The sequence below is a fragment of the Arvicanthis niloticus genome, chromosome 12, assembly GCF_011762505.2.
Source record: "Arvicanthis niloticus isolate mArvNil1 chromosome 12, mArvNil1.pat.X, whole genome shotgun sequence".
Lineage (NCBI taxonomy): Eukaryota > Metazoa > Chordata > Mammalia > Rodentia > Muridae > Arvicanthis > Arvicanthis niloticus.
In genome coordinates this window covers 79,326,626-79,345,740 of record NC_047669.1, presented here as the reverse complement: position 1 = coordinate 79,345,740, position 19,115 = coordinate 79,326,626, and the positions used below count along the sequence as shown (strand labels likewise).

Genomic DNA, 19,115 nt, shown 5'->3' with positions numbered 1-19,115 from the left:
ACAAGTAATATATGAAACCTGGCCTATCATATTTATACCTGTCTTCTCAATGAATAGTATAAAAGACAAAGGGGATTGGATACATGTGCTCCAGACTCAAAGAAACCACCCATGTTTCTACAAGAAAGTAACTGGTCCAAATGTTTTGGGCAGATTCAGAATCAGCCATCATAGTGAAGTTACTCAGAAGTCACTGCCTGATCTAGCATGTGAGGAGCAACACAAAGAACTTCACAGATGGTCACACCTGGCTGATGTTTCCTGGCCCAGAGAGGACCCACCACCCCAACTCCCACTGCTCAGCCGTCTGCCCATTCCCACTGTGGGCAGTGATCCTGCATTCACCATGTCTCGATTTCAGAGCTTCCCTGAGGTCCCCTCACAAAATCCAACAGCAGAGCTCAGTGCAGGAGAACCATGCAAGCCAGTACACACAGGAAACTCGAAACAAGGCACCCAGAAGATCCCGCCTCTTTGTCTGACTGGCAGGTCCGCCTGGAGGCCGATTGGCTAGTGAGTATTCCTCAAGATTAAAGTGTGCTTCTGGCACAGTGTCAGGCCTTTTCTTGATCTCCCCAGTGGTTTGCAGTCAATTAGCATTTGTGTTTGTCTTCCAAGAGGAATCTCATGTTAAAAAGAGGTGCAATGGTGCATGCTCATTAAGGTGGCCTTCTGAAAGCCCTCTTTACAAGACCACTTCTTGCTTTAATTGCCATACAATTCAAAATACAAAGACTTTTTTTTTTTAAACTTTTGAATGATTGCAGAAGAGAACTTTCAGTGTGAAATTCTAAAGGTCATAGTCTTGAAATGAAAGAAATTAAACATCCAGTTATTCATTTGGAGTTTCCCCCTTCCCCAATTTGGATCTACCTAATGCAAGATTCCTTCCCCCACATAACCCTCACACACTTCATAAAGCTGTTTCACCTTGGTTCATGTAGCTAAAACCCACTTTCAGAAGCAGATTTGAAAATCATACACTTCTTGAAACATAGAACACCTAATTTAAGATCTAGGCATTTTTAAAGTCTGTTATAGAAGTCTCATTTGTTGAGACTGTCTGCTGCTATGTTCCAGGCTCTAGAAAACTTCCGTGGTCTAGAGACCCTTTCTTCACAGCTGGGATTTGTAGTTTGGCATTTGTTAACCAGCTGTCTGGTCTTGGCGTGACAGTCATCTGACAAATGGAACTCTAATTTTCATTTAATGAGGCTGAAAGAGAAGTGGTGTTGCAGGAAAAAGGTTGCTCGTTCTTTGTCTTTTGTTTTGAAATGAGCCAGGGCCTCACTCTGTAGTTCAGAATAGTTAACATGAATTCTGCCTCAGTGTCCTGGGTGGTGGGATTATATGCATGCACCACCCTTCCCAGCTTCAACACCATTTTTAAAGGGTAAGGTTTGGCTATGTGTTTGAAAACAAGCCACAGAGCGAATAAGGGGAACTTGGGAGCCCAACTTGTTCGTTGCGGCTTTCTTCAGAAGGAAGAAATGCAGATGAACTATTTTCCTTTAGCTCCGCATTCAGGGGCTTCCCACGACCACAAAGCTACCCTGGGGCGTCCCTGCGCTTCACTGCTAGGGCCTCACCGGAGCTGCACCCATACCCGGGACCCAACGCGGCCGCGCTCCCGCAGGCCCGCCCCCGGCCCGCCCCCAGCCGCCCGGCACCCAATCCCAGCGCCACGCACGTGACGAGCGCTGCCTGCGATGACCTCATCCCTGGTGTGGGATGACGTCAAATTCAAGATGGATGGAATCACAGCGGCAGTGGAGGCTGCGGGTTGCGCGAGCCGAGTGTGAGCGGAAAGGGGCTTGGCGCCTGCCCTGGGGCTGAAGAGCGGTGAGTAACCGTCACGCTCCGCGCCCTAGGAGGACGTCGGGCCCTGTCGGAGACTACGGCCACTCAGCAAAACGCGGCCTTTCCTGACGTAACTCTGAGGTGATTTCTCTCCTTTTTTTCCTCCACCAGTGGGTTGCGGGCGTCGGCCCTTATACGCGTGCGCGGGGCCTCGGTCCTCACCGAGCATGCCCAGACTCCCACGTAGCCGAGTGTGTCCTTGCACTGCGCATGCTTTGTGCCCGTATTTGGCCTCGCCCTCGATCCTACGCATGCTCAGCCTCCAGGCCGCTGAGCTACTCATCCTGGTCTGGGCGGCCTGAGTAGCCGCGGTGTGAGTCCGGGGCGCTGGCCATAACAGAGTCGTTGAGACGCGGCTGCGGGCTAGGGCGCGCTCTCAGGGTCGGGCGGCGCTCGCTCGCGCGGGGCCGCGAAACTGACGGGCGGTGGCAGCACCCACACCTGCCGCGACTGGAGCGTGACAGCCTGGCAGTCAGCACCTCCGCGGCCATCTCCTTAGCCCATGCAAACCCTATCGTACCCCTCACCCCCACCCTCGGGCCCCAGACTTTTCTTAAGAGAAAGACCCTCCTCCGGGACATAGCACGGACGATCTCCCTGCAGTTCACATCTTGGCCGGGTCTCCCTATCTCCCAGGCTTGGTTATTTGGAGCACCTTTGAGTGCCCCTCTGCAGAAACTGCACCTTGTAATCAAAGAACCATGCACCTGTGTGTCCCTGAGGCTCTGGGTTCTGGAGAACCGCATACTGCAGGACGTGTACAGAGAGCCTTAAACAGGTATTCCCTAAGGTTGCCCGACACAGGGCCAGTTTTAGGGGACACTGAGTAGCCCTTTGAAGCTTGGAATTTTTGTGTGATGCATGAACTCCAATCACTCTACATCTTTGGACATCTGTGTTACAGCATAGTCTGGTGATTGTTCATCAGCATGACCCTGAGTCATAAGTTCCTGGGTTTGTTTCATGGTCCTCCCACCTTGTTTCAGAGGGCGAAAGTAGGTTAATCCATGTTAGTGTTTCCACTGAAAACCCTCCTCCACTTCTGGTGATTAATCATTACCCTTAACCTTACCCCCAAATATTGACGTTAAAGTAGAAATCTGGCTTACTTAAAAATGACTCTTTAATTTAGCCTATGCACTTAACAGCATAGTGTTTTTATTTAGTATCTATTGAAAGTATAGGGAGTGTCATTCTTAGGAAATAGAAATTGTCAATAGAAACTCTCCCTTGAGGGATTGACAGTATTATGTAGTGGAGAATATTAGGTATGAGAACAGTAAAAGCAATTAAAGAGCATAGGGGTCTCTAGACAAGGTGATAACTGAGAAGCCATTTTAGTTGTCCCAATACTAGAACTGATTAAGGGCTGGATTTACAGGTGTCAGAGATTGGCCAAAGGGCAAAGGAAAGAATAATTTTCTGCCAGAGGAGATATAGCTGGCATCACCCAACCTAAGAAGGTGATGATTGAAGACAAGCAGGTGTGAGAGTGTGGATCACAAGTACCATGTGGGACAAGTGAGTTCACTGAGATGGATCTGTTCAGAAGGAAGGGGCTGGAGCTTGAAGAAGTCTGAGTGTAGATACAGATGGAGTCTTTTCCATTGTTGATACAGTCACAAAAGCTCAGGAAAGGCTGAGAAAACACCCCATGCTGGGTTCTACAGACTCTGGAGAGATAAAGGCGAACAAGTTCAATCCTCAAGTCTAGTGTGATTTCTTTACACAGTAGACACCTGCCAAGTCCTATCCTAGGAATTCACAAGTGAAGACAAGGGCTTTGGGGGGAGCATATGGGGTGTTCTGAGGGATCCACATATAAAAGTTGATGCATTGAAATCACCATGGGGTTATTGCAGAGAGATGAAGTGTTGCTGTTGGCAAGTTACAAAAGCTTTATAGTTCTATCTGAATTCTGTACAAAGTGGTCAAGTAAAAGAGAGATAAAAGATACTTTCGGATTTGAGAAACTGGAAGTGCAGATTTGTGGGTTAGATGGTAAGGAGTGCCCCCTGTCTGAGTTTGGGTTTTATTGCTGTAAAGAAATATCATGACAAGGCAGCTTTTATAAAGGAAAACATTTAATTGGGGCTGGCTTTTGGTTTCAGATGTTTAGTCCATTATAATCATGGTGGGAGGCATGGAAGCATTCAGGCAGACATGGTGATGAAGGAGGAGCTGAGAATTCTACATCTTGATCTGAAGTCAGCAAAAGGAGACTGTCCATACTGGGCATAGCTAGAGCATAGGAGACCTCACTGCCTCCACAGTGACACACTTATTCCAAGAAGGCCACACTTACTCCAACAAGGCCATATCTCCTAATAGTGTCACTCCCTAAGAGTCAAGCATTCACACACGTGAATCTTTTGGGGCCATACTTACTCACATCACCACAGCCATTCAGGTTTGGTACAGAGATGATATCAGTCAGAGAAGTCTTATATGCTAGTCTGTAGTTTGGGTTTTTCTAGGAAATAATAATTTAGGGAGAAAAAAACCCCCTGTAGTCTAAAACAGGTCAGTAAAGTGGCCAGCTTTATTTAGAGTAAGCAGTCAAAGGACTTCATATCTACTCCTTAATTTAAATTGGAGTACAGAGTAAAAAATAATCACATATGTATTGTATAGGATCCCAATTTGGGTATCATGAGGAGTGCAAAAAGTAACGTATTGGACTTTAAAGAGCTTGCAGTCCTGGTGGGACACACAACCAGCCAACTAGCATGTATCAGAGAGTAAACATAGTGTGGTGATGTACCTGCTCTGTGTAAAAACTGTTGTGCCTACTGTTACATTTGTTGGCATTTGCTTTTTGCCTTTTTTTACAAGGGACTGCAACATATGTTGCCCTTGAACTCATAATCCTCCTGCCTAGGTCTCCCAAGAGCCTGGCACTGTAGACATGTCCTACATGATGTATTTTGCTTACTCGTTCTAAGCTTAAGTAAGTTTAGGACTGTGTTTGTTTAGTTGGCCTGCTTTAATTTAGTATACAGACCCAGTGACCTAAACATAGAAACTTATTTTTTCAAAGTTATAGAAGCTGGAAATTGGAGATAAAAGTGTTGTTGGTAGGCTAGGACTCTCCTGTGCTTCTTCCCTTGGCTTGTAGATAGCTTCTTCATGTGTCCTCATAGAATCTTCCCTCCATGTTTGTCTCTGATCTAATTCTTTGTTCAGAGACATTCTTTTTTTTTTTTTTTTCTTTTTTTTTTTTTTTTTTTTTTTTGATTAAGGCACATTTTAACTTAGTTAGCTGTGTCTTAAAGACCTCAGCTCCAAATACGATTCCTTTTTAAGGTACAGAAGTTAGGACTTCAACAAACAAACTAGGATGTTGGCTGGGAGTGTTTAGCCCTAAAGGATTAAAACTTGAGCTGTGCTGCAAAAGGGGTTTTGGCAAAATCTGGATGGTTCAAGTAGTGGAGGAGGTCAGATAGGCAGGTTGTGTCTCAGGAACAGAAACAGGAAAGAGCCACAATAGGGAACTAAAGAATTTTAAGAGTAGTTTGAATACAGGAGTCTAAGAGGCTTAAAGCTTTTTTTTTTTTTTAAATAGGTTTTGTATTTAGCGGTTCTGTTTTAACTAAGACAGTTAGTACTATAACTTTAATCAGTATTACATCAAGGTGGTTCCTGAGCTCCCTTTGCACTGCTGGGAACTACACCACCTATTACATCTCTGTCTCCATGAAGACATTTAACACATTGAAATTGACTTTTGGGGTTTCCTTATCTCTAGGGAACGGGGCTTTGTTCTGAGTATCCCTGTGTAAAGAATGTAATTAACACCCCTCAGATGTATGTAACCATGCCTTGCACTTGGAGAGGGACAGTGAGCAAGCTCCATGGAAGATAGTGTGTGCTGGGACACTAATGGAAGCCTTGCTCGAGGAATCTAGCATATGAAAGATAAACATGAAAGGTAGGACAGGAGCAAGCAGCATGCAGAAATAAGCCAGAACAGAAACTGACTGGTTGAAAAGGAGATTTATTATAAAAATTAAAAAATACATGATCACTCTTGAGGTTTGTGGAAAAGCTTAAACAACACAAAAACAAAACAAAAAAAACCTTGGGCCAGGAATGACAACCAAACCATGTACGAGTCAGACACTAGAGTGTTGAGCTCTCAGACCACACTGAGATCAGTCATTTGGCTCCACTCAACTATTGCCTTTGTCTTCTTATGAACCATAGTCTATGGAAAATTTTTCTAGCTGGCCTGGGTGTATGGCTACAACCATCAGGTTGCACTTACTAGGCAAGAATATTTTTCCAGACCAATGCAGACAGTCTCTGCCAAAGAAGCAATGCCTGCTGAGTGGCCAGAACAGACCAACGGAGGCTGCTTGTATGTAGCATAGCTAAGAGTCTAAACTATGTTACAGTGGAGCCATCCTCCTAGCTGAGGCTGACAGTCTGCCCTTGAACCAAATTTGAACTAGAGAGAGGGAGGCTAAAATGTGTTGAAATGGAGACCAGTAACCTGACACCATGAAGTATTCCCTTAAGCCTGTCTGACTTTGAAACCAGAGACACTTTAGATAATTTTGGGATGTCTGCAATATTACCAGGTGAGTGATGCTAACACTGAAGCTCAGCCAACTTCCTGTCAGCATGTAGTAAAATCAAAGTGAAGAGAGTGAGAGCTTGGGGATGAGCTCTGTGTGTGTGTGTGTGTGTGTGTGTGTGTGTGTGTGTGTGTGTGTGTGTGTGTAGTTAAATGTTGGATGTTCACACACATCCCTCTAGTTCCAGGGTCAGGTTAGGCTTATGTAAGTATTCTTTAACATTGCAAAGGGGCAGTATTCCCAGAGCTTAGCCTTAGGGTGGTAAAAGGACATTTCCCACAGAGCTATTAGTATGCATTTTTAGACTAGTTCCAGAGCCCAGCTCTTTTGTAATGATCTTTTGCTATGCCGCCAGTTTCTTAATTTGAAATAGGGGAGATCATTTTGAATCCTTTCATCTCCTCACCATCCCTTCATAGTATCCTGTTGAGTTTCTGACTATGTGCTTCCCTTTCTTATGCATCTGTTTCCAGAATACTCTATTTCAAAATTGCCCACCTTCCTTAAACTCCAAAGTCCTCATTCCAAGTAGCATAAGGATGGAAATGCTTGGGTTGAATTAATTTGTATTAAGATACAGTTGTCTCGCCTCAGCATCTAGTGTATCATAGGCATTTGTGTGATGGCATAAAGTAATTTCCTTGAGTCCAGCTGTGAGGAACTTTAGGGTCCTTATACTGAGTTCACTTGAGGCCAGGGCAAACTTCAAAAGATTTTAAGTCTGAGCCATATAAAATTTCTGAAAGTTCTGAGTCATTGGCTTTAACATCAGTATCAAGTGAATCCCAAACCTTTCCTGATTCCCACCGGTCACTCACTCATCCACCCTACCACCTCCTGACCACATTGATAGCCTCCTGACATCAGTGTTCTTCCACATTTTGTGCCTTCTTTATCACATTGTTGTCTGCCCAGTCACAGGAATGTGAGGTGCAGGAAAACAGGAAGCCAGCCAACGAGTTCACCTCCCATCATCAGCACCTCTTATGATGCACAGTGTACAGCGGGCTCACAAACACTCGGGAGAGGAAGAGAGAAGAAACATGTGTGCTTGCCAGGTGGGATTTGCTCTGCAGACTGGGCTTTTCAAGAGTTGCCTTGTTTATGCCTCACGTGATTTACACATGGTATAGGTAGGGCTAGCACAGATCAGGCAAGGACACTACTGTTCAGAAAGAATTAGCAGTCCTGATAAGATTACATTCCTGATAGGTGGCAGTAGACTGAAGACTTCCCCATGGATAGCTGTCTGCCATGAGCTTTCACCATGGAAATTCTCTCCATTCTCTCCCTTTTGAATCTTCAGAAATCAACATTAAGTAGAACCATCTTGGGAAGAGTTTAGGAAGGTATTTGTAGGAAGATCCACATAATAAGGAAGTCAGCCTGTTTCAGGATCTGTTTTTTCAGGGGAATTTGTCTCAGCTGCTCCTTCCAGGCTTTTCTGCCATGGTTGACTGATGGGATTTCTGTATAATGAATCAGGTAGCAATGAGCAAGCCAGGGACAGTGATAGCTTCATGGTTTGTACATGAGATTTGTTGCTGCTGTTGAGTTATAGTTAATTCATGCAGGAAAAAGAGTCTGCTATTCTTTAACACTCATTGAGAAAGTACACCCAGTAGCATAACTGCTATTGTGAGTCCTGAGCAGCTGAGGTGTCAAAGGGTCAGGTCTGGAGTATTCACCTGCGCTTCCACAGCCACTGTGTGCTAGATTACCAGGCAATACTCTACAGCTCTACCTTTTCTCTTTATTTGATCTCTCAAGCAGTGTCTATACTTTAGTTGCTGAACTCAGTAAGCAGTTACTCTTACTGTAATCAAAATGTAAGAATTCAAATAGTCCTTGATTGCAGTAGACCAGGACTGGAGCCATTGTTTTTAAGTCCTCATAATTGACTTAAAGTGTAAAGCAACCCATAAGTGAAGGTGAATCCATACCACTTGGCCTTCTCTTCAGTCTCTCTAGAGACTGTAGAAACAGGTGTCACTCTCCTGCGTATGATCTCCAGTGTCTTCATTTTGATTACCTGAGCCCTTTCATCTAAGAGTCATCATGACAGTTCCCAGGACGATTCTTGTTCTCTCTTGTTTGTACTGCCCCTGCTCCTTGCAGGTCCTCTCACCTTTTCTACCTGTCCCTTTTCCATGCTTTGGTTTCTTGTCTGGCTGCCTTTCACCTGGTGCTAGTGGCTATCACTTGTACTGCATCACCTATGATGTCCATAGACATTTCTTTGTATCTACATAATGTACATTGTCAACAGATTGCTGTGTGCTATTCCTATGCAAGACTAAACTCCAGGAACTAAGCTGTGCTTATCTTCTTGACATCCTCTGTGGTTAGAGTTTTAGTACATTTTAGGTGGACCTTAGCTTACCTATGTATTTTTGGGTTGTCTTGGAGTCTTGGTTTTTCACTCAAAAGTAGAGCCTGATACAATGGTGTAGATACAGATGTTTGGGCAGAGATTCTAGGGAGCTCAAAAAAGGAAATAGAAAGACGTGCACAAAGGTAAGATTGATAAGTTGTCACTCACCTGTAGAGTGTCAGAACTAAATACCTTCGAAAAGGAGAGTCAGGGAAGCAGTCTAATTTCTCTGTCAAATCAATCTCAAAGGCCATCCTTTTCCCTGTCCTAGCAGGATCTTTGGAGGCATCCTTGACTCTTCCCATTGCTCTGTAGTTACTTCATTAGAAAACTTAATGGCTCTGCCTTTACAATCAGTGTCAACCCCATGCTACTGCTATCATGACAGTAGACTCCTCCTATGTCCTTTGCTTTGTCATCTGCAAAGAAGCCAGAACTGTTATAATTAAGACATAACTCAGGTTTATTGCCCATGGTCCTCCAGTGACTACCTATTTCCTACAGAGTAAAACCCCCTCACAACTATGCAGCCTTACAGTCTGACTCCTGAGATGATCTTGTCCATGACTCCCTCCTCTCTTGGCTCCAGTTTCGTATCACATTAGTATGCATTGTCTTTTCTTCATAATCCTCAGGCTCATGCCCTACTTTGTTGAGTCTTCTCAAATGTACTTCAGAGACCAGATGAATGGATGGTAGTTAGGTACTGTTGTAGGAGCGGAGTCAGTGATGGAATAATCATCCCATTTGCCCCTCAGTAGCATTGTTTGAAAGTTGTTACTGTCTCTGTTTGCTGTGCAGGGAAAAGACTGGGGCTCAGAGTGACTGACTAACCAAGAACACATGTGACTCTTACCTCCCAGAAAAACTGCTTTTACAGCTCAACTGAATGCATGCTTGCACACAGGGATATGTTTGTCTGCAACCGAAACAGGTTTCCCAAGCCCTTGCCACATTTAGTATTTTCTGACATTTTCTCTTCTTGTGCTTTGTCTTTTAATTGCTGGTTTCAAACCATTAAATTGAGTTTAAAAACAAAAAAACAAAAACTACTTGACAAATGTCTGCCCAGTCTTTACTTCTGGTCTGCTGTTTCCCTTGTGTCAACATCTTCAGAAATTCTCAGTGCTAGAGACCATCAGTGAGTGCATGGCTGAATCAACCTTGTGACAGTCTAAGCTCAGTGCTTTTCTGCTGACCCCTGTAAAAGATGAGATGTGTCTTTAAACAGATATGTGGTTCTTGGAGTGAACTGGGAGTGAGGGAGAAATAGAAATGGCTAGAAGAAAAAAAAAGGATCTCATCCAAGCCCTTGTTAAAATAAAAGAGCTGTGTAAAGGAAGGCAAGCAGGAGTGAAAGAAAACCTGGTGGGTGCTAGCTTTGTCTCTTGTGGCAGAGCTGAAAGGCCAGTGGCAGAGCCACATCCTTTCCTGCATCTTGCACTCTGTTCTCTCTGAAAGCCAAAGAGCATAGTCTCCAAGTGACTAGTAAAGGCTGACCATGGAGAGCTGGGAGCTCTGGACTTGCTGACTTGTGTCTGGTACTAAGTATGGTTCTCAGTAGCAGTCCTTCTCTAGAATAATCTGTCAAAGATGTATCTCGTCACTGTGAATACATTCTAATAGAAAAAAAAATCAGTGTCTGATTCCATCCACTCATACACACACACACACACACACACACACACACACATACATACACATACACACACACACTGTGGTGCTGGTAATGAGTCTTACACGTGCGAAGCAGGCACTCTACTACTAAGCTATATCCCCAGTTCCATGACAATACTGTAAATAAAGACAGTGATATAAAACTGGATCACAGAAAGGAGGTGCACATATAGCAGAGACCACATATCATTTCACATGAAAAGCCTGCTTTTGCTTAGAGCACCAGAGATGGGGTAGTAATCTGGGCCTTCTCCTTTGTTACTAAATTAAACCTATTCTTGCAGTCCCGACTAACAAGAAAGTTAGTAGCACATTTGTTGAGTGTTTATAGTAGATACTTGTTCATCTGATCTTTGCCACACCTTTGCAAGAAGTTAAAGTTGTTACTTCATACACAGACCTATATACAGAAGGCATCAGCTCACAGGGTGAAGCTGGCACCACAGCCTAGGATCTAGCCCCAAAGCTCACACTCACCCACCAAGCTGCTTTCTCTCATCTTTAGATTTGAACAAAATTTCAGTGACCTTTCAGCTCAAACCCCTTAATCAGCTTTACAGCCAGGCTAAACATTTTAACAATTCATACTTATTTCCTGAATAAAGTAAGTGTAACTAAGCATCAAATTGGTTAGGACCATAAATGCTCAACTTAATTTTCAAGTGTCATCTCTGTATATAACTATTAATTTTGATCAGACCTTTGATGGAATGCAAATGGTGATGGCCTCACCTTCTATCTTTCAGATAAACTGCAGGATGGAGGGACTACTGCATTACATCAATCCAGCACATGCCATCTCTCTACTCAGTGCCCTCAATGAGGAGCGCCTCAAAGGACAGCTGTGTGACGTGCTCCTGATTGTTGGAGACCAGAAGTTCCGAGCTCATAAGAACGTCTTGGCTGCCAGCAGTGAGTACTTCCAGAGTTTATTCACGAATAAGGAGAACGAGGCACAGACTGTCTTTCAGCTGGACTTCTGTGAGCCTGATGCTTTTGACAACGTTCTGAACTACATTTACTCTTCTTCCCTTTTTGTGGAGAAGGGCAGCCTTGCTGCTGTGCAGGAGCTGGGGTATAGCCTTGGTATCTCCTTCCTGACCAACATCGTTGCCAAAGCCCCTCAGGCTCCTTTTCCAGCCTGTCCCAACAGGAAAAGAGTGCCAGTGGAAGATGATGAAGCCAGCTCTCAAAAGCGAAGTGTCATTGTGTGTCAGGGCAGAAGCGAAGTGCCAGGGAAAGCCAGTGGTCCATCCATGCAGGACCTCAGCCATGGTGCCCGGGCCTCCCCCAGTGGTTCAGTCAAGACCAGCACAAGTAAGCCACATGTGGCAAAGCCACCAGAGCAGCTTCATAGTCTGTCCTTAACCGAAAAGAGCTGGACAAAGGATAGCACTGCAGTATATGCAAAGTCTCTGGAACAGCCTGGGGCTTTGGATGATCCTAATAGGGGCAGTTTGGTAAAGAGAAATACAGTCCTGCCTCCAAAGCCTTCACAGGACAGAGAGGCCACAGATGATAAACCAGGGGTGAGCAGCCAGCTTCCCAAGGGGAAAGCTATAGAGCTAGCTCTGAAGAGACCACGGCCCCCTGTTCTGTCTCTTCATAGCTCATCAGAGACTCCATATCTCTTAAAAGAAACTAGCAAAGGAGGCAGTCAGGGGGAGGATAGGAACTTACTCTACTACTCTAAGCTAGGGCTGGTGGTCCCATCTGGTGGACCTGCTTCTGCAAACCAGAGCATTGACAGAAGTGGCCCACTAGTGAAAAGCCTCCTCAGGCGGTCACTATCTATGGACAGCCAGGTTCCTGTTTACTCCCCCTCCATAGATTTGAAGTCATCCCAGGGATCATCCACAGCGGCAAATGAGGCACCAGGCAGTGTGTTCTGTGCGATGTCTCAAAAGTCATCTTTAAAAGATTGCAGTGAAAAAAAAGCCCTGGATGACAGGCCTCAAGTGCTCCAGCCTCATCGCCTCAGGTCCTTTAGTGCTTCTCAGTCGACAGACAGGGAGGAGGCCTCCCCTGTGACTGAGGTACGTATTAAGACTGAGCCCAGCAGCCCACTGTCAGACCCCTCAGACATCATTCGGGTCACTGTGGGAGGAGATGCAGCAGCAGTAGCAGCAGCAGTAGCAGCTACAAGAGATCTGCCCCTCAAAACAGAGGAAGACCAGAGAGATATGAGCAGACTCCCAGCAAAGAGAAGGTTCCAGACGGACAGAAGGTCACCCTTGAAGAAGGCAAAGGCAAATGAACACGGGCCTGCTGTCTCAGAAGAAAACTGTGAAGAGGGCAGGAGCCCTCCTTCCCTTGACAGCAACTTCCCAGATTCTGACTTAAACAGAGAGGAGTTTGGTGAGTTGGAGGGGACGAGACCAAACAAAAAATTTAAATGCAAACATTGCCTTAAGATTTTTAGATCAACCGCGGGTCTTCACCGCCATGTTAACATGTACCATAACCCAGAGAAGCCTTATGCTTGTGACATCTGTCACAAGAGGTTTCATACCAACTTCAAAGTGTGGACACACTGTCAGACCCAACACGGCGTAGTGAAGAACCCATCGCCAGCCTCTAGTTCCCATGCAGTTTTGGATGAGAAATTCCAAAGAAAGCTGATTGACATAGTGAGAGAGAGGGAGATTAAGAAGGCCCTGATCATTAAGCTGAGGCGCAGCAAGCCTGGCTTCCAGGGACAGAGTAGCTCCCCAGCACAGCAAGTCATCAAGAGGAACTTGCGCTCCCGAGCCAAAGGGGCCTACATTTGTGCCTACTGTGGCAAAGCATACCGCTTTCTCTCTCAGTTTAAGCAGCACATAAAGATGCACCCGGGAGAGAGGCCCCTCGGAGTAAGCAGAGCTGCTAAGCCAAAAGAGCGGGCTCTGGCACGCGCGGTAGAGAGCAAGGAGGTTTACCCGTGCCGCCTCTGTAATGCTAAGCTCTCTTCTCTTCTAGAGCAAGGCAACCACGAGCGCTTGTGCCGGAACGCCACCGTTTGCCCTTACTGCAGCCTCAGGTTCTTCTCCCCCGCGCTGAAGCAGGAACATGAGGACAGGTGTGAGTACAAAAAGCTGACTTGCCTGGAGTGCATGCGCACCTTCAAGTCCTCCTTCAGCATCTGGCGGCACCAGGTAGAAGTGCATAACCAGAACAACATGGCTTTAGCAGAAAACTTCGCCCTGGCCACCCTGGATCACAATGGTGAAGTGGCAGCTGCTTCCAGGCCTCAGACTGAGTCCAGCAAGGTAAACCATGTGGCCACTCCAAAGGAGGATACAGCATTTAGCGACTCTTCAGAGCAAGTGAACTTCGATTCTGAGGATTCCTCCTGCCTCCCTGAAGACTTGAGTCTTTCAAAGCAACTGAAAGTCCAAGTCAAAGAGGAGCCTGTGGAGGAGGCTGAGGAGGAGGCTCCTGAGGCTAGTGCAGCTCCCAGGGAGGCTGGCCCCAGCAAGGAGGCCGGCTTATGGCCCTGTGAGAAATGCGGAAAGATGTTCACGGCACACAAGCAGCTGGAGCGGCACCAGGAGCTGCTGTGTTCCGTGAAGCCCTTCATCTGCCATGTATGCCACAAAGCCTTTCGTACCAACTTCCGGCTCTGGAGTCACTTCCAGTCCCACATGTCTCAGGCTACAGAGGAGCCTGTGCAGAAAGAGTCAGAGGTGTGTCCTGTGCCCACAAACTCCCCCTCCCCACCACCTCTGCCACCTCCACCACCCTTGCCCAAGATTCAGCCCCTGGAGCCCGACAGCCCCACAGGCCTGCCTGAAAACCCAACCCCAGCTACAGAGAAGCTGTTTGCACCCCAGGAGTCAGATACCCTCTTCTACCATGCCCCACCCCTTTCAGCAATCACATTTAAAAGACAGTTCATGTGCAAGCTCTGCCATAGGACATTCAAGACTGCCTTCAGTCTTTGGAGTCATGAGCAGACACACAATTAAAGGACCTACCCCTTTCACCTGTCACAAAGCAGCAGGCCCTTGGCTTGTGAACTGTGTCCTAAGACAGAATATTTGAAAAAATAATAATAATAAAGGTTGGAAATTGTTATGTTTGAATTTTAAGTTTGGGATGAATTACTATTGGCTAGGAATGACCTCACAGCTTTCTGGACCTCAGCAGCAGGGGTTTAACTCTATTACTTACTGTTGAAGTTGGGGTAATGTTGGTGGTTGAGGCTTTTGGTTTCTGGGTAGTGGGATGCTCGGGAAGTGGTTTTGTTTGTTTGTTGATTATTGCAGACACCTAAGTTTGAGATAACCCCATAGCCATGTTTCTAAGGCCAAAAACTTAGAAGGAAGAAGGGGAGTCATTTGCAGTATTGAGTCAGATTTTAGAATACTTTAGCAATAAGAAAAGACAAGCCCCAAGTTTAGTAAATTATCCAGATACTTGATAAGAAAAATATTTGGTATTTTGTGGTCCTATGAAACTTTCCTTTTGTATGAAAATTGTGAGAATTTAAATCAGCAATAGTCACTTAGATTTTTTTATAAAAGAACAATCTGTCAATCACTTCATATAATCAGTGATGGTCACATGTTAAGGGAGGCAAAGTAATAGAAGCATGTTTGTGGGGTGCTCTACAGTCGGCTGCAACAGGTTAGTTGTGAAAGCTGCTGAACTCTGGTATGTTTTCTGCATCGTAGCATGGCTTTCAACTGGCACTTCAGAACAATGTTTGTTCTCTGTCAGCTTGAAACTCAGGTGTCATTGAGATAAGCAGTGCTATCATGAGATTAGCAAAGCATAGCCTTACCTCATCCTAAACTACCATTCTGTCTAGAGGCTTCAGAGATTGGAGGAAATGCCATGTTGCAGCTTCCATGTGCTTTCCAAGAACTGTACACACAACATACACATTTTCTGCCTGTCTTTTGTGAGGACTTCAATGGGGGTATTGGAGTGGATAGCAGTGAAAATGTCACTGCATGATATGCAAATGTGTATTAAAGCACTACCAAGGGTCCAAAATTAGTTTTTGCTACTTGATTTGGTACTTAGGGTTTAGGCTTCTCTTTTGTTTTTTCTTGTTTTGTTGGTTTTGGTTTTGGTTTTTTTGTTGGTTTGTTTGTTTGTTTGTTTGTTCCATGCAGGTTGTAATTAAACCTCTCCATAGGCAGAATCCAAAGTTCAGTGAAATATTTCAAAAGACAAAGGGAAGATCATACCTGGAAAGGAAATTATGGGGACACAAACTCCTTATTTACTTTTGCTGCAAGCTGTTTCTTCACATTTTCAAGGTGTGGCCCATCTATTCACCAGCATTCTACACCCATTGTAGCAAAGGCAATCTTTATATTGAAACATTTTTTTAATAAAATACTAATTGACTTTGTATATTATAGAAGCTATATGTGGAATTTTGCCTTTTATCTTTTCACTTGAAAAAGCTATCAGAAATTCCTAAATATGTCTGCATTTCCTATTTTGTTTCTTAAATTTAGCAAAGAAGGGAAATAAAATTAGGTTGCAGTTACTAATTCTTGCCATCTGCTTTCTTGAACTATGCATTTTAAAGATAAACTAAGTGTCCACCATTTAATGAATGAAGTTAGTGCCAGGCTAGGTAGCTGTCCACTGAATTTATTTCCTGTGGTGAATGAATGAATGGTCTCTCCTTAGAGTATTATTCTTTTAAGACCATCTCTCTGCATAGTCATCTCCTGTGTAGCTACAGAGTGATAACCTCCAAACCTGGCGTTGCCAGCCCAGTGTCCCAAGACTTGAACCTATGCTACATTTTTGAAGATTTATAAAATAACATTGTTGCAAAAAAAAAAAAAAAGTATGTTTGATCTAAATACAGGTTCTGCATATCTGTTAGGTTTTACAAATTACCAATGTTTGTCACCTTTATTTGTCTAGGAAGAAAACATAAGATTTCAAATAAAATTTTGAACCAAAAACATTTATAATGCAGTTGTGATTTTTCTATTGCTTTTTATACTGTATCTTAAAAGACATCAGGCTGCAAGAATTTATTTTGATGTCAAACACTATCCTTCCATTCATGTAACTATTTTAAGTGCTAAGAAACAAAGTAATAAAAAACATTAATCACTTTATTCAATAAACAGTTTTTTAGAGAATGTTTATCTCAGCAGGCAGATGTTTAGTGTGAAATAAATAGGTCTTTCACCATTGTAAATCTTTAGATAGTAAAGATATTCTTGTAAATGTTTTTCTGATTGTATTAATTTTTACAAGTATAGAAAGCTCATTGTTTCTTGTAATTAAGATGCCTGCTTTTTTATGCAGTTGTGGAAAGAATGTAAACTTTTAATATATTCTTTGTTAACTTGCAAACTTGTTATTGTTTTCTTTATGTGTAAAGGATTGAGTACCTAAAATGTGTTTTTCCCACTCAAAGTAAGCACCAGAGCTACCATTTCCAGGTTGCTAGCAAAATCTCCCTTTAAAACTAGTTCACATATATTTGTGGTTCTGTCAAGGCTGTATGTATTCTGCTTTTCTGTTTTAGAATGTGTCCTCTTTGATAAGATTGCCTGGTACTCAGTCACTTACCATCTGAACCTGCATGTAGCCCCTCCCTGGCGCTAATGAACATGGTGACTGAGATGATGAGTCCTTTCTTTGGGACAGAGCCTGAACACTACTTTCCCAGGCCTGGTGTGTGTGTGTGTGTGTGTGTGTGTATGTGTGTGTGTGTGTGTGTGTATGTGTGTGTGTGTGTGTGTGTGTGTGTGTGTGTGTGTGTGAGAGAGAGAGAGAGAGATGCATTTCCTTAGTACAAAATGAGTAGTTTTCATTCCTTCAGATTTCCTCATAAATTTCATCTATTAATTAGAATATTCAAAGTCAGTTTGTTAATTTCTGATATCTGATTGGTGTTTTGGGAATAGTTGTGAAATGCATTATTGACTCAAATACTACCAGTGCACATCCTTACTAAGTGTTCTTTAAAAGCAGATTTAGTCCAGATGTGGTAGCATGTACCTACAGTCAACATATTCTGTTTGGGAAGCTGAGCGGGAGGATCACTTGAGCCCAGGAGTAGCATAGTGACACTGTTTTCAAAAAAATAAATAAATAAAAGTATTCAAGTAGGTTTCCCTTGCTTGTGGCTTTAGTACTTTAAGACATTTGATAAATTTTTTTTGTGATTTTTAGCATGCTCTTCAGTGCCCCGTAGTGAGGACTGTAACTGGGAAGAAGACCATTGCAAGCTTTTCTCCAGAGCAGGGAGCTAAATTGGGGTTCAAAGTCTAGAGAAGAAAGAGAAGTTAGTATCTGGTGTTTTAAAAATTCCTTTTAGAGACAGGCTTTGGGGAATCAGAAGTATCATCCTATAAATCTTTTAAATAGTTGAGTTCCACATTCTTGGGTCATTTATGCACACAATTTGAATCTCCACAGTTCTTGGCTAGTAATTCTCAGAAGATGGCCATTTGTAGCTGGCTTTAATCCAAACAGTCCTGAGAACAGTTTTTTCATCAAATTCTGTTTAACTGAAAGCAAATGGATTTTAAAATTGTTTGCAAGTTTTACATGCCCTTGCAGAATAGACTGCTCAGTTTTGGTTTTTTTTTTTTTTTTTTTTTTTTTTTTTTTTTTTAGAAATAACCTTTGGGGACTTTAAGATACATAGTGTGATAGGGATGTATGATATGTAATGATGTTTCATTTCTTATTCCATCCAGTTCTGTAGTCTGTCCTTTGTTTAATGATGACCAACAATGGATGGGTCAATAAACCTTTGCTCTTCTCTGAGTTGTGGTGGCACTGGTGTCTGTGCTTTGAAAATCCCCAGTGGTGCTGGTGACAGTGAAGGGGACCCTCCTGTCAGGATGATGGGGGACATTGCTGGTGAGTTTAAGGACACTTGATTTCCTTACCCCCACCAAGTTGCCTGTGGAATTAAGTTGCTGGAGCCCTCAGTTGTGTGGGGTACCACAGATATGTAAACATTAAGATTAGATGCATGGACATTTATACCTGTCTGCTTTGTGTCATTCCTGCTCAGATCCATTTGAAGCCACTATTTTCTAGTCTCATTTCCTAATTGTAACATTTTTCACTGTAATGATGAGACTCCTCCAGCTCCTCCATCGCAGGGAAATCATCCCTCTTTATTTTTGCAAATACCAGGCTGTGGGTATGTCACCAAGTTAAGAGAAAGGGCACAGAGAGAATGAGCAAACTCCTAAACTGGTGGATAGAGCTAGCTGCTTGCATCACTTCCAGACAGAAAATATAGCCAGATTTAGATTGGCAAGCCCCTCATATTTAAGTACCACTAGGTGCTACCAACAGTCACAGATGTGTGACATGCTAGGTTCAAGTCATTGGTGCCCAGTGTGCAACTCAAATGAGGTCATGACTAGCCCTAAGAAGAGACATAACAGCTGACACCAAGTTCTTATAAGACGCCAGAGCTAGGCTTGCTCTCACTTTATTCCATTTCCAATTTTAGGCAGCCTAGTCATAGCTGGTCCTCTTCCATATGGATATTCCTTAACGTATGATTCTTACAGCCTTGGTCATTTGAAAAAACCTGTGAGCTGGTCCTTTGGTAGAGTGTCCCTTGATTGAACCTATCCTCCCCATGCATCTGTTTGGGGCCAGAAAATCTCAGGAACTGTTCTCTTCACATC

General features: G+C 43.8%; 1 protein-coding gene across 7 annotated transcripts; it reads left to right on the top strand.

The window, feature by feature from the left end:
- Positions 1-1,719: 1,719 nt before the first annotated feature.
- Positions 1,720-18,231, top strand: Zbtb21 (zinc finger and BTB domain containing 21). 7 transcript variants are annotated; one of them, XM_034515417.2, is made up of 4 exons: positions 1,720-1,941; positions 7,356-7,498; positions 11,238-11,403; positions 13,450-18,231. In XM_034515417.2, exons 2-4 carry the CDS (start codon positions 7,427-7,429, stop codon positions 14,436-14,438), a joined length of 1,227 nt encoding a protein of 408 aa, XP_034371308.1. In that variant the 5' UTR covers positions 1,720-1,941; positions 7,356-7,426; the 3' UTR covers positions 14,439-18,231. The 7 variants fall into 7 exon arrangements, with proteins under 7 accessions (XP_034371308.1, XP_034371306.1, XP_034371307.1 ...); XM_034515415.2 differs by having other exon boundaries at positions 11,238-12,849; XM_034515416.2 differs by lacking the exon at positions 7,356-7,498 and having other exon boundaries at positions 11,238-12,849.
- The last annotated feature ends 884 nt before the right edge of the window (positions 18,232-19,115 follow it).

What these genes read in the sequence shown, in the direction of transcription:
- Zbtb21 (XM_034515412.2), top strand. Translation starts at nt 7,427, where the DNA reads ATGATGCACAGTGTACAGCGGGCTCACAAACACTCGGGAGAGGAAGAG. An exon ending in GAAACATGTGTGCTTGCCAG is followed by an intron (nt 7,499 to 11,237) that starts GTGGGATTTGCT and finishes TCTATCTTTCAG; the next exon opens with ATAAACTGCAGGATGGAGGG.